General features: G+C 40.5%; 1 protein-coding gene across 1 annotated transcript in view; it reads left to right on the top strand.

Moving 5' to 3' along the window:
- CSMD3 (CUB and Sushi multiple domains 3) overlaps positions 1 to 14,093 on the top strand; it is a 1,539,978-nt gene that overhangs the window by 1,322,486 nt on the left and 203,399 nt on the right. Inside the window, exons 47-48 of the mRNA XM_068237930.1 lie at positions 6,244 to 6,324; positions 12,716 to 12,829. Of these exons, the coding sequence (XP_068094031.1) occupies positions 6,244 to 6,324; positions 12,716 to 12,829 (195 nt within the window). The remainder of the gene's footprint in view (positions 1 to 6,243; positions 6,325 to 12,715; positions 12,830 to 14,093) is intronic.

Genomic DNA, 14,093 nt, shown 5'->3' with positions numbered 1-14,093 from the left:
CGGGCCAGGGCATGTGTACTACTGAAAGCATCCCCTGGTGGGGCCTAACATTAACCCTCCCTGATAGTGCCTAACTTTAACCCTTCCCTGGTGGTGCCTAACTTTAACCCTCCCCTGGTGGTGCCTAACTTTAACCATCCCCTGGTGGTGCCTAACGTTAACCCTCCCTGGTGGTGCCTAATGTTAACCATCCCCTTGTGATGCCTAACGTTAACCATCCCCTGGTGGTGCCTAACTTTAACCCTTCCCTGGTGGTGCCTAACATTAACCATCCCCTGGTGGTGCCTAACGTTAACCCTCCCTGGTGGTGCCTAACGTTAACCATCCCCTGGTGGTGCCTAACGTTAATCATCCCCTAGTGGTGCCTAACGTTAACCCTCCCTGATGGTGCCTAACTTTAAGCCTTCCCTGGTGGTGCCTAACTTAAACCCTCCCCTAGTGGTGCTTAACTTTAAACCAGATCCTAACTTTAAACCAGATACCCCCTCCTGGTGGGGCCTAGCCTTAACCCCCCCCCCCCCACCCCCGGTGGTTCCTGACCTTCACCTAAGGCATGGGTTCTTAACACATGGTACGTGTACCCCAGGGGGTACATTGGTTGCTCTCAGGAAATACCTGAGCTTGTCATATTAAATCCATGAAACAAGTTTTAATAGGAAAAATAAGGCTACATTATATATAAATAGACCTAAATAAGTATTTCAAGTTAATCCATCACAAGCATTGAAGAATGTTTAGAAAGTGTTTACATTTTTTAAGCATTTATTGTGGAACCACTAAGAAAAATGTAAGTGTCAAAGGGTACTTGAAATAATGCTACTCACAATGGGGGAACTACTTGACCAATGCAGTTATTAAAGAGAATGTGTACTGTCCGATTTGTGCAATAAAAAACATACCAATCAAGTCACTGTGATCTCCTGGGTCCCTCTTGACTGTTTCCGCCGCTCCCTGCCACAATCCTGGCTTTTAATTGCCAATTTTAGGCAGTGTTTTCAAACAAAAACATGGCTGCTATCCAGGAAGTGATGTGTGTGTAATATATACTGTATATATATATACATATATATATACTGTATATATATATATATATATATATATATATATAATCTTTATCATGTTACAGTATACTGTAGTGCAGTCTGTAGACTCCACTCGGGTCTACAGACAAGGAGAGACTGAGAGCAATAAACAGAGCACACACACAGAGCCTGGAGGGGGCATGCAGGGGACGTGCATAACTTCTCCCCATCACAGCAGAGGCAGCACATTCCTCCCTAGGACGACAAAGCTTGACAAAGAAAAGAAGATCAGATATATTACAGAGACAGTGCAACTAGAAAGGGCTGAAGTATGCCAGACCACATTAGAATAGGTATAGGAACGTATAGGATAGAAGAAATAAGGCTGCAATTTTTGTTATAGAGTCTCTTTAATAAAGTAGTATGTGCTATAATAATGTTCTAAAGCACTGATCTAGGGCTTGGGATTGTTGGTTAGTACAAAATAGGCATGAAAGTGTGCATGAAATAAAGGCACAAGGAAAAAAGGGTGCAGCTGGATAGCAAATTGGCATGGCTTGACATCGAAATCTCATAGCAAAAAAGTTTGTTTTCAAATGGGTGTGAAGTGAAACCGAAAACATGTAAACAATAAGTACCATTTTAAAACAGACGGTAAATCAAAATGAAAAGATATTTACTTTAAAAACCATTACATAATTCAAGAATACAGCTTAACCTAACTCTGTTCTAACACAGAACTCTCTCCTGGTGGTGCCTAACCTTAAGACCCCCACCCCCAGTGGTGCCTAATACTAATATTTTCTCTGGTGTTGCCTAACCCTAAGAACCCTCTCTGGTGGTGCCTAAGCCTAAGACCCCCCTGGGGTGGTGCCTAACCCTAAGAACCCCCTGGGTGTGCCTAACCCTAAGACTCCAACTGGTGGTGCCTAGCCCTAGGACCCCCCCCCCCCCTTAGTGGTCCCTAACCCTATCCACCCCCCTGGTGGTGCCTGACCCTAACCACCCTTTTGGTGGTGCCTAACCACCCCCCTGGTGGTGCTGAAACCAAAACTACCCCCCTTGCACAAACACCCTTACACACATAGAAACAATAACATATTTGATTATGTAAAATCTAAACATGTAAACAAAATAATATGACATGAACTATAACGTTGCAAGTTTCTAAAACAATAACATATTTCAAAAACTTTAATGTTCTGATGCTGAAAATGATATTTATTGCACCAGTTCTCTGCTTTGGGTACCGTATTTTATTATCGATAAATGCTTTAAAGTGTATGGCGGCGCCAATATCACATTAAAGCAATACAACGGCAATAGCATCTAATCAGATAAAATGAAACACAAACGCATGTTTTTGTATAATTTACAGCATTGATTACAACCTCAAAAAACAGCAAAATTTCACGAGAACAAATATGAGACATTATGTCTTTAGGAAACCTTGCATTGCACCGTGTTCTTTTGATTTGCACATATTCAATAAACACCACAACGTCGCCACATTTTAGTCTTTAGTTCCCGGTGATCCCATTGGAGGCAAAAACGTGTCTTCAGCTCAAGCAGATATAATAAATTGCACCAGAAATGCACACAATTTCAAAGATATGATTTGAAAGCTAAAATGTTTGCATACTATTTAAGTAGTCTGCCATCTGTAGCTGCTCCCTGTGGTGCCGTTTTTTGTGTGGTTTTCTTGACACTCTCGGAGACTTGCTGGCTGGACTTGGTGTTTCATACATTTTAATGAGTGTGTGGACAATTTTCCAGCCTCTCTCCTGCCTCAGACGTGAAATTTGTGTCTGCATAAAACATATGTTCTATTTAAAAGGGTCACGGTGTCCAGAAAATTATACCAACTGGATTCTTTTCAAATGGAGGAAATGCTTTGAGAAATGAACACGAACAGTGTCCAAATTTCAAACGAGACATTTAAAGTTTACGGAAGCCAAAACGCTTCTCAGTTCACCCAAAAAAATGATTAGTCTGGGGACTCGGTATGATATATGAAATAATTACGTTGGACTCACGGTGGTAGGTTTCTTACATATTTTGGTCACGATCATAAAACCATGAATTGCGTAGCATTAATATTTAACTGTGAAGACAACAGTGCGATCAGGCTTCTAGGCTGCATGTGCCCATTATTGTTCATTTTATTCCAAGCCCCTTTCACATTTGGCCTTTTTCTCTGAGTTACCCTGTAGACAGGATAATGTAACAGCAACGAAAGTCTATAGGGCCTAGCAAACTTACCCCATCGTGTTGTGCCGGAAGTGCCCGATTCGCTGCCAACCTGCTGCAAAGCCAACAGCGCATTACTGCCAGACTTCCATGGAGATGGAATGCATGTAAGTCAATGGGCTACACTGAACATTTTAATAAATTGGCGCAGGTGTGGATCAATGCAAATATGCCGGGGAAAGCGGGGATGCCAGTGATGTACTTCCTGTCCAGCAGGGGATACGTCACTGGGCGAGGGGCTGCAACAGACAGCGAAAGGCGTGAGGGAGGGGCGGCACTATGCATATGACCGTGTCGGAGCACTCTGCTGCAGAGTCATATGATTGTAGTGTATGGCGGTGCGATGTGATGAGAGCATCACACCACAAGTGCTTGCCTCAACGGCCTCACTGTTAAACTGACTATGTAGAATGTAATTATTTTGTTTATTTAATGATGCTATCACTTGGTCATTTAAAAGTTTTAATTACTTGCCACCTCCATTCCTCCCGAAAACCCCCCTGAACCCTGTGGCTTCCAGAGCCTGCCAGGTAACCTCACCTTTAAATATTCACAAAAAAAGTACAAAAGCTGTTTTTTTTTAGGAACAGTATCGCTCTTTATTCTTTAAAACCATTATTATGGCTCTGTACAAATGAACAAGCTGACACATTATTGCATTCCAGCGGAACTGGAGGTGTGTTTAGCTTCTAAAGGCAACAATGTTTAATTTGCATATATTCAGCAGTGATGCCCTGGGAGACATCTCAAGCTCACTCCTACCTGAATTATCACAAATTATTTCTGTTTTAAGAAAGCAAACTTTTGTTTTCCTTAGTATTTTAGTCAGGGGGCTCTTAGGACCATTGTAGCCCCTCACACACTCCAATGAGTTCTGGGTCACCATGAGCTGGCCGATTAGTTTATTCTTCACAAATCTTCATGGTTGCTGGTACAAAAATGTGGATACAGTTCAGAGATCCAATTTACAAACAAGACTGCCTAACACGTGTTTCATGGACAAGAGCCGCTTCCTCAGTGTACATAAAAATCAAATGTGGATCAAAACGTGCATGGCAACCAACGGTCTGTGATACTAGAAGCAAGGTTGTCCGTGAAGAAACCGTGCTGTAACAGCAAGGAAAGAGGAGGAAGAGAGGCAAAGTAATTATAACTTTTAAGTGACAAGACAATAACTTTTTAAAATAACAATGTATGTTCAGTGTTCAGGTTGCATAGTTGCTTTACGTACTCAAGGTACTTAGGCAGATTTTCTGACAAACAGAGTTGAATGCTAGGTTTTGCTCACTCCCTACCTCCACTTAAGGTCTATTTCACACGGGAGGCTAAACTACTTAGCGCTGTTACCCGGGAGCAAAAAATACATTATGACACATCCTGCCTGGCTGCTGCACGGGAGCAGCTGACGGCGGTAAGTTTGCTGCTTTCAGCCTACTGTCGGAAAGTGGCAGTAAGGTGTATCCCGAAAAAGAAAGCCATTCTTTAGGTGAAATTTTAATTAGCTCAGATTTAAATAACACTATTTATTTATACAGAGCTAAGAACGATGCTGGTGCACTATTGTAAGAAGTTTTGAGTCAGGATGATACCATTTATTGGCTAACTTAACAGAATAAGAGTAAGCATTCGTCTGTGCAGCCTTCGTCAGACTTCAATCCCGTTTGCTTACAAGACAGCTATGTATGTGAAACATTAAAAGGGATAGATTTTTTTTTTGCAAGCATAATACATGTCATTAAGATACCTTAAAGAGGAACTCCACTGAAAATAGTGTAATAAAAAAGTGCTTCATTTTTACCATAATTATGTATAAATGATTTAGTCAGTGTTTGCTCATTGTAAAATCTTTCCTCTGCCAGATTCACATTCTGACATGTATTACATGGTGACATTGTTAGTGTGGGCAAGTCATGTAGCTGTTTCTAGCTGCTCTGGCTGTTAGACAGCTCTAAACAGCCATTTCCTGTCTGTGGACACTGTTACATTGTGGCAGTTTGCCAGGAGTACTGCGGTATTCAGAGCCTCTAGTGGGAGTGGTTTCAGCACAAAATCAGTCACACAGCGCCCCCTGATGGTCTGTTTGTGAAAATCATTCTATTTCTCATGTAAAAGGGGGTATCAACTACTGATTGGGATAAAGTTCAATTCTTGGTTGGAGTTTCTCTTTAAATGAAACAGAACATGTAAATGTGGTCTTGAGAGGTTGTTGGCGGATTTATGACTAATAGATAAGACCCCTTGTTTACTCAATCCTCACACAATTGGGACTCTCACAGAGGCATCAAGTTTTAGCTAAAAGCAGAGTGGATGCAATATTTGTCTAGGCTGCTACTACTGGTGCACTATTGTATAAGTTAAAAATAATAATGGCAACCTGAAGAATGTCCTTTGTTTTTACTATGCAAAGTTGTGAGTTGATCAGGAATGAAATTATCTAAAAAAAATGCTGGACTCTTTAAAGTTGATAAAAGATAAACTTTTACTCATTGCATAATTGTGTTCCTTCCATATAGTTTATAGGGCATTCCTCAAGCCAAATACTTTTTTTTTAATACTCTAATTCCCTATAAACTAAACAAGCCTTGCCCACAGCTCCTCCAGCGCCTAGGCACTCTGAGACCCATGTAGCAAAGGAGCACAGTTTGGGCAGGAGTAGTAGGTGTTACTATCCAGAGATTTCAGAGGCAGAGGGGAGAAGGGAGGTGGAAAGGGGAGTGACGTTTTCACAGGCTGAGGGCTGGAGATGCAGAGAAGCCTGCCTGTGTGTAATGATCACAAGCAGAAAATGGCTGCTCTCGTATCACATGAAGAAATAATCATATACCGTTGAAGCTGTTTGCAGCTAGATTTGCTGTATAAACTAAACTTTAGATAAGATATATAGACAAGTTACTTGTTATAGTTAGTTTTTCATCTCAGATCCGCTTTAAGTTTATTTTAATGCTGGAATAATTCTATCTTTTGTTTGCAGCTTACCAGCTGAGAATATGCCAGACACCACCTCCTGTGTCCAACGCTGAGATATTGGCAGAAGATGATGAATTTGAAATAGGTAAAATGTATTCTGTTTGGAATCGTGCTATTCTGTAGAAGCTGGGGCAGCATTTTAGATCAATTGTTTTTATCATTATCATTAGTAATATTAATATTATTATCACTATTCACTAATACCAGTCGCCTGGAAGTCCTGCAGACCCTCTGCCTCTAATTATTTTAGCCATAGACTGGGGCAAACCTAGGATTTTCAAGGGGGGATTCCTGAAAGGTCTCCCTCGGCCACACGCAGTACAATAATATGGTAGGACTTCATGCTGAGTACACATAATATATTTTCTCGTCCAATTCTGTTCCTGATCGACAATGGGATCAGTTTGGATACAGATAATAATGAGGACAGCCGACATCTGTAAAGAAGGGGAAAATTAAGCATTCTGCAGGGTCTGAACTTCTGTGTTTACTAGCACACAGCAGGTCACAGGGCTGTGCTCATACCTGGCTCTGTGCTCTGTCAAGATCTCCAGAACTGCTCCATGCATTCCGGGGACCAGTAACCCACCCCCCTCCTAAACGTGCCTATGATAGACCCTGAACAAGCTTGCAGCAAATCAGGTGTTTCTGACATTATTGTCAGATCTGATAAGATTAGCTGCATGCTCATTTCTGGTGTTATTCAGACACTAGAGGTAAAACTCGAAAAATTAGAATATCATGCAAAAATCCATTTATTTTAGTAATTCAGCCTAATAAATGAAATAGACTCATTACATGCAAAGCGAGATATTTCATGCCTTTATTTGTTATAATTTTGATGATTATGGCTTACAGCTTATGAAAACCCCAAAATCAAAATCTCAGACCATTAGAATATTGTGAAAATGGTCAATACTATAGGCTCAACGTGTCCGATTCTAACCAGCTAATTCATCCAAAACACCTGCAAAGGGTTCCTATTTCATATACTAGTTTTACGTTTTAAGTTGAATTACTGAAATAAATAGACTTTTTTTCTAACAATATTCTAATTTTTTGAGTATCACTGGAGCCAAATAGATCAGCAGAACTGCCAGACAACTAGTATTGTTTAAAAGGAAATAAATATGCCAGCCACCATATTGTTCTCACTTCAGTTGTCCTTTAACCACTCCCGGACCCCTGGTATGTTTATATGTGCCCCTGTTTACTTCACTTGCTGATCAGGAGTGTATAGATATGCACTGTTTACTTACCACCGCCATTCCCGATCGCCACACCATTTCCGCTCACAATCCCCGCAATCATGCCCACAATCATGCCTTTCCCTGATTGGGGTGTGAGAAACAGCTGTTCCCAACCCCCGATCACCGTGCCTGTGATGAATGGGAGCTTGCGGCATTGAGACGCAGCTCTCATTCAAAACTGAAAGCAAACGGATACACACACTAGTTCCTGTCTACTGTTAACAGCAGACAGGAACTAAGTGTAGGGCCATATTGTGGCTAAAAAGTAAAAATACACCCAAATATGCCATAATATATTTTACATAGAAAAATGTATTATTATGTTTTAATCTCTTCCACCCCTTCCACTCTACCCCATAGTTACCAATATAAAACTCTTATATAAATAATTAAAAAAAAACTACATCATTAAAAAAATAATAATACATAAATAGTTTCCTTAGGGACTTTTTTAATATGTATGTCATCAGGGTATATTACTGTTGCTTAGGTAAATAAAGGCTTGTAATTATTGTTATATTATAAAACAAACCACTAAACAGAAAAAGTACACCTTAATTTCCACATAAAATATTACGTACTAAAGATACAAATTAAATGCTGTAATAATTGGGACAAATGGGCAAATAAAATGTGTCTGTCTTATCTACAATAGCACATTTTATTTTTCAACTACAATGGCTGAAAGCTGAGAAATGATGCATTTTTGCCATTTTTTTCTTCTTCTTCCCTGTTAAATGTATATAAAATAAAATAATTTTTAGCAACAAGTACTGCCCAAAGAAAACCTAGTTTTTCCTGCAAAAAAAAATAACATATAGATCATTTCAGCGTGATAAGTAGCGATAAAGTTATTGGCAAATGAATGGGAGGAGTGTGATATGAAAATTGCTCTGGTACAGAAGGGGAAAAAAAACAGGGGTAGGTAAAAACCAGGTTGCTAAAATAAGCAACCACCCAAGAAAGCATATGAGGAAAAACATCCTGTGCACATACACATACTTAACCACAAGGGGCTTGATTCACAAAGCAGTGCTAACTGTTAGCACGCTTGTGAAAAGCCCCTCTTCACGCCTAAACTGAGTTTAGGTGTGTAAAAATTAACTCGCCCGCAATGTCCCGCACGCAAAACTTTGCGAGTGCACAGCTCGGTGCGTGCCAAACGTTGCGTCACGGTGCGACTGAAACGGTGCACTAAGGTCGCATGGGGTGCGACTTTTAAGTCACACCCCATGCGACCTTATAGACGCATCGAGTGCACCATTTTAGTCGCACCGCGAAGCGACGTTTCGTGCGCACCGAGTTTTTGCACGCGGGACTATGTGCGCGATGTGATTCACAAAACGTGCTAACCTACTTAGCACCCTCCTTATCATGCCCAAAGGTGCTAAGTAGGTTAGCACGGCTTTGTGAATCAAGCCCAATGTGTGTGTATACACACATACACACTATATACACAAATACACATACACACATTAGTACTGAAAAACAATGGACATAAAACACTCACACACAGTACTACGACAACACGCAACAACAGACAACAACACACACTCATGCATTAGCTCACTTACATATGTAAAGGCAGACCTATGCATACACACAGATCACATATACTGTACACATATGCACGCACGCACACACGCACACACGCACACACATATACACACACACAAGTATACCCACACATTACCCATCCCTGCCTCTTGTCTGGATGTGTGAAGTTTGGAAGAAACTAGCGGCCATTAGTATTTGGCTATTCTTTTGTTGGGAACATTAACCATATGCTGAGGTTACACTGACCTGAACGGATACTTAGACTAAGTGCAGATAAACACACATACACAGAAACTTCAGGCTGCCTCCAGCTGGCTGTAATAATCCCTTTCTCTAATCATAACTGAAGGTACAGGAATAAGTCACAAGAATTGCACATACAGGTATTAGTCACATGAATTGCAATAGCACGTTTTCCCACCACTAGCATTCTTAATAGCAATACATGCACTGTAGATAAGCATGTCAGAATATTGCTTTTTCTGACATGTTTATTTGCCGTACACATCCTAATCATGCTAGTGATAGGAAAACGTGCTATAGTTATTCATCATGTGGCCAATACCTGTGTCTGTGCAACTCATGCGTCTAATACCTGTACTTTAATTATGATTACAAACAGAGATTGCTGCAGCTAGCTGGCATTTCTGTCTGTGTGTGTATGGTTGATTTTCGTGTCTGATGTGGGTGTGGCCCTCAATCTGGTTCATAAGTCTGTCCCGAAATTAGCATTGTTTGTAGTCCAGACAAATAAGAAAATCTATGAAAGATGTACTCTGTTTTAACATATAAAAGTTATAATCAGGCAGCCAGCCATATGTCTATATCATCAGTATCGGGCAGCACGGTGGCGTCGCGGTTAGCTCTCTCGCCTTGCAGCGCTGGGTCCCTGCCTGGTTCGAATCCCAGCCAGGACACTATCTGCAAAGAGTTTGTATGTTCTCACCGTGTCTGCGTGGATTTCCTCCGGGCACTCCGGTTTCCTCCCACATTCCAAAAACATACGGATAAGTTAATTGGCTCCCCCTAAAATTGGCCCTAGACTACAGTACATATATACTACACAATATAGACATATGACAATGGTAGGGATTAGATTGTGAGCTCCTTTGAGGGACAGTTAGTGACAAGATATATATATATACACTGTACAGCGCTGCGTAATATGTCGGCGCTATATAAATACTAAATAATAATAATCAGTTATTGATCCTGTGATCACATGATCAAAGTTCTCCTGAAACTAAAGACTATCAATCCAGTGGTGGATTGGCACTCCTAAGCCAGGCAAGGAAACATGCTGGGCTCTCCCTGTGTACCAAGAGGGTTCAAATACAAGAAATCTCCAACCTGCACCGTTTCAAAAAGTAAAATACTGAATTTGTAAAAAAAAAAAGTTAAAACATGAGTGCTATTGGCTGCCAATAGCACCCATGTTTTTACTTTTTTTCCATAAAATACTATGAAGTGTAAAATGCTTATGGTGTGCATGGTGTTCTTGTAAAAAGTTATACTGACTTCCTTGTTGCTTTCAGTATAACTCACCCTTGGAGACCCCCTGTGCTGTGACTACCAGTTATTAGCCTTGCCCCCTTGCAGCAGGGAACAGTTAAGACACTGGAGAAACCTTGATGGAATTGCTACTTATCAGGTCAGACAAGGTGGTTCACAAAACAATAAAAGGTTTAAAAATAAAATGGTATGGGCCTGTTTCCACTACACACAGATTCTGGATGCAGAAAAACTGACTCCAATGAATGTCTATGGGCCTGTTTCCACTAAATGATTTTTCTTATGTAGATTTCCCATAGGCATTAATTGGACCCACCCAGAATCTGCGTGTAATGGAAATAGGCCTTAAGAGTTTATTACCTTGAAAGAAGGAAGTCATACATCTAGTCATTTTAGGAAAAAAATATTGATTAAATACACCATGGATGACATGTAAGCTAATAGGTGCTCTCAGCCATTGCTTGCTGTACCTGCAAAAACTTGTATTCACTTGAAGAAGCAGTATTTTGTTCACGAAACGCGTCGTCCAAAGTGTATTCAATAAATATGTTTCCTAATACTGTCGTATGACTTACGTCTTTCAAGGTAAGCAACTCTTAACATGTTATACTGTTTTTAAACCTTTTATTCTTTTCTGGGGCACCATCTCGCACCTGATATTAAACATACCTACTTAAGGGGATTGTGTTTATTTATCTTTAAATATTCACCGTTTGATGTTTTGGAGACTGACCATCTACATCTAAACACAATGGGCAGATTTATCAAGAGTGTCTGAGACAAAATATTGGTAGGTTTTTAGAAATCCATGCAGAACTGTCTCAGGCTTCTTAAGAACTCATTAGATAGTGCAGATCCCTTCTAAAACTGTTGTAAAATAGGAGGAGCTAGGAAAGTCTCTCAGACAGTGTAGTGTGTGAGGGGAATTGTTGTTGCTGAGGTAAACAACACTCCTGCAGCAGTGAGTGTATTGATAGCAGCAGGCTCTGAGGAGGAATTCAGCAGGGGGGAGGAGCACATCACAAATCATGTCTAGCCTGCACTCTGCAATCATGTTTAGCCTGCACTCTGCAATCATGTCTAGCCTGCAGTTCTGCATCTGTAGAACTGCTATCAAGCATTTCTTAATCTGTGCCAGTTTAGCGATGGATTTGCACTTTTCTTAACTGTAGTGCAGCTCTACAAATTCATGCTAAATTGCCACTATTACCTAGGATTTAAGAAGGTTCTTATTATCATGCAGAACTGTTCTCCCTGCTGTTTAGAACAGTTTAAGAAGAAAAAACTGTCGGTAATGTGTTGATAAATCTCCCCCAATATTACTTAGACAAGTAAACTCCACAAGCCTGTTACCATGGTTGTTGCTGAGTTTGGAAGCCAGATTTGTGAATTTCAACTTTCTGTGTGACTCATATACCGTTATTAAGGCATACTATAATATATAGGGCTTCTGGGCTCATATGCAATTCACCTTTTCTCCAAAGTTTTCTCCTAGTAGATCATTTTTAATTGTCTGTTTAAAATTACTTTTCAGCTTTGTTTTAATTTAAGTGAATACCAAAAGTACTGTCAAAATTATTCAGTGTATTTTCCTGCTTCCTGGTGGTTTAAATGGCATTTTATTGACAAGGTGTAAATATGAACTTGGAGAAAACTAAGTAGTAAAAGTTAATTGCATATGGACCCTGGTGTTTTTTTGCCTCCTTTGTCTCTGAAGGGCACACCTTTCACATCTGGACTCCTCCCATAAATTATATATAACCTTCATAAACCAAAATAACCCTTCACAGCATAAACTCATTTAGGGTGACCAGAGCCTTTTCTTAATTTTTTATCTTCCCAATCACTGTGATTGGCTCACAGTGATCAGGAGGTCAGAAGCCAAAGAAAACGGCTCCTGACTGAGTTACAGAACTCTGCTGTCTTTGCACTATTGCATTCCATGTTCAAGATCGAGTGGTGTTAAAGCTACGCCACATCAGGCTTAAGCAGCCAGAAGTTCTCCGTAGTTTTAACTACATGCAGTCCTCTACTGAACTGGATATTAGAAAGGATGAAGATTCCATATTTGAAATGTGAGGATTTTTGCCCAGGCTTGAATCTCACTGTTGTGTTTTGTGTTTGATAAAAAATTCAACCATGTTTTCTGTTTTTAAGGTGATATAATCCGCTACCAGTGTGTGCCGGGCTTTACCTTAGTGGGCAATGAAATTCTGACCTGCAGGTTGGGTGAGCGGCTACAGATGGATGGATCACCTCCTTCATGCCAAGGTTGGTATTTTACCTCATACCAATTCAACGTTTTATGCATGTGAAGGATCAGTTTGCTTTTAATTGGGGCTTTATGGCCAACCCAATGATACGTCAAGACAGGGGTGTAACTAACAACCACAAATCATGGGGGCCTACATAAAAAAAAATTGATAGAGGTCCCAAATATTCCAACCCCTTCTAGATGACCCCTACAGCTGGGGGGGGGGGGGAGGAGGAGGCAACTGCTAGAAATCATATACAACAAATGGGGCCATCATCATTTCCCACCAATAACCAATGTGGCCACAAAAACACCTTGTCTAGTGGATGGAATCCTATGGATGGAAGCTAGAGTCCTAACTCACAGCCCTTGATCCTCCTGCAGTGGCATGGGCTGCCCCACCTATAGTAATACCTCTGTTCTTCCTAAAAGGCTCTTCCCAAGCTTGATTCCAACCTTTGTATAATCTTGCAATGAGGAGGGTTACCAAATCATTCCTTTAAATTCTGACAAATCTAAGTTATGCAGGTTCTGGGGCTACTTACACATGATCAGTGCTTAATCTGCATCTAACTAGCAACAAGAATTCATATGTGTATTTATAGCGATGAGTTAGCAACACTCCACATGAGAGACATCAGAGGACATCAGAGATAACTATTATAGTAATAATAATCCAAACATTTGTATAGTGCTTTTCTCCTGTCAGACTCAAAGCGCTCAAGAGATGCAGCCACTAAGGGCGCACTCAAGAGGCCACCCTACAGTGTTAGGGAGTCTTTCCCTGAACTCCTTACTGAATACGTACTGACCCTAGTCAGGATTCAAACCCTGGTCTCTCATGTCAAAGGCGGTACCCTTAACCAGTACGCTACACTATTCAGCCACTGTACCATGATTTTACGGTGAAGACCTTTAATAAGAGTACTATGATTGGGTTTTGAGCAGGAGAGGAATCTGTCCTTCCTGCATGGTGTATCAGGCGGACGATATGCTGCAACGCACTGCATACAAGAGATGGAAACAGATGTCTTCGTGTAAAAACATATGGCTCGGATACTTTTTTAAGCAATTGCCACCTTGAAGTCCTGTAATTATTTTGACATGTCCAAGAAAAAAATGAAGAAGGAGGAATAATATTTGACTTGATTAAGCCATGATAACACAAAGGGTGTACTCACAACATTGTACAGTAAACAATGTGAGCTAATAATCATAAGTACATGTTTAATCTGTTGCTATTTGGAAGAGACTGCAGATTCTAGCAATGTTGTTATTTGT

The sequence above is a fragment of the Hyperolius riggenbachi genome, chromosome 5 (assembly GCF_040937935.1).
Source record: "Hyperolius riggenbachi isolate aHypRig1 chromosome 5, aHypRig1.pri, whole genome shotgun sequence".
Classification (NCBI taxonomy): domain Eukaryota; kingdom Metazoa; phylum Chordata; class Amphibia; order Anura; family Hyperoliidae; genus Hyperolius; species Hyperolius riggenbachi.
The sequence above is the reverse complement of the archived record's forward strand: the minus strand, read 5'-3'. Positions and strand labels throughout refer to the sequence as shown.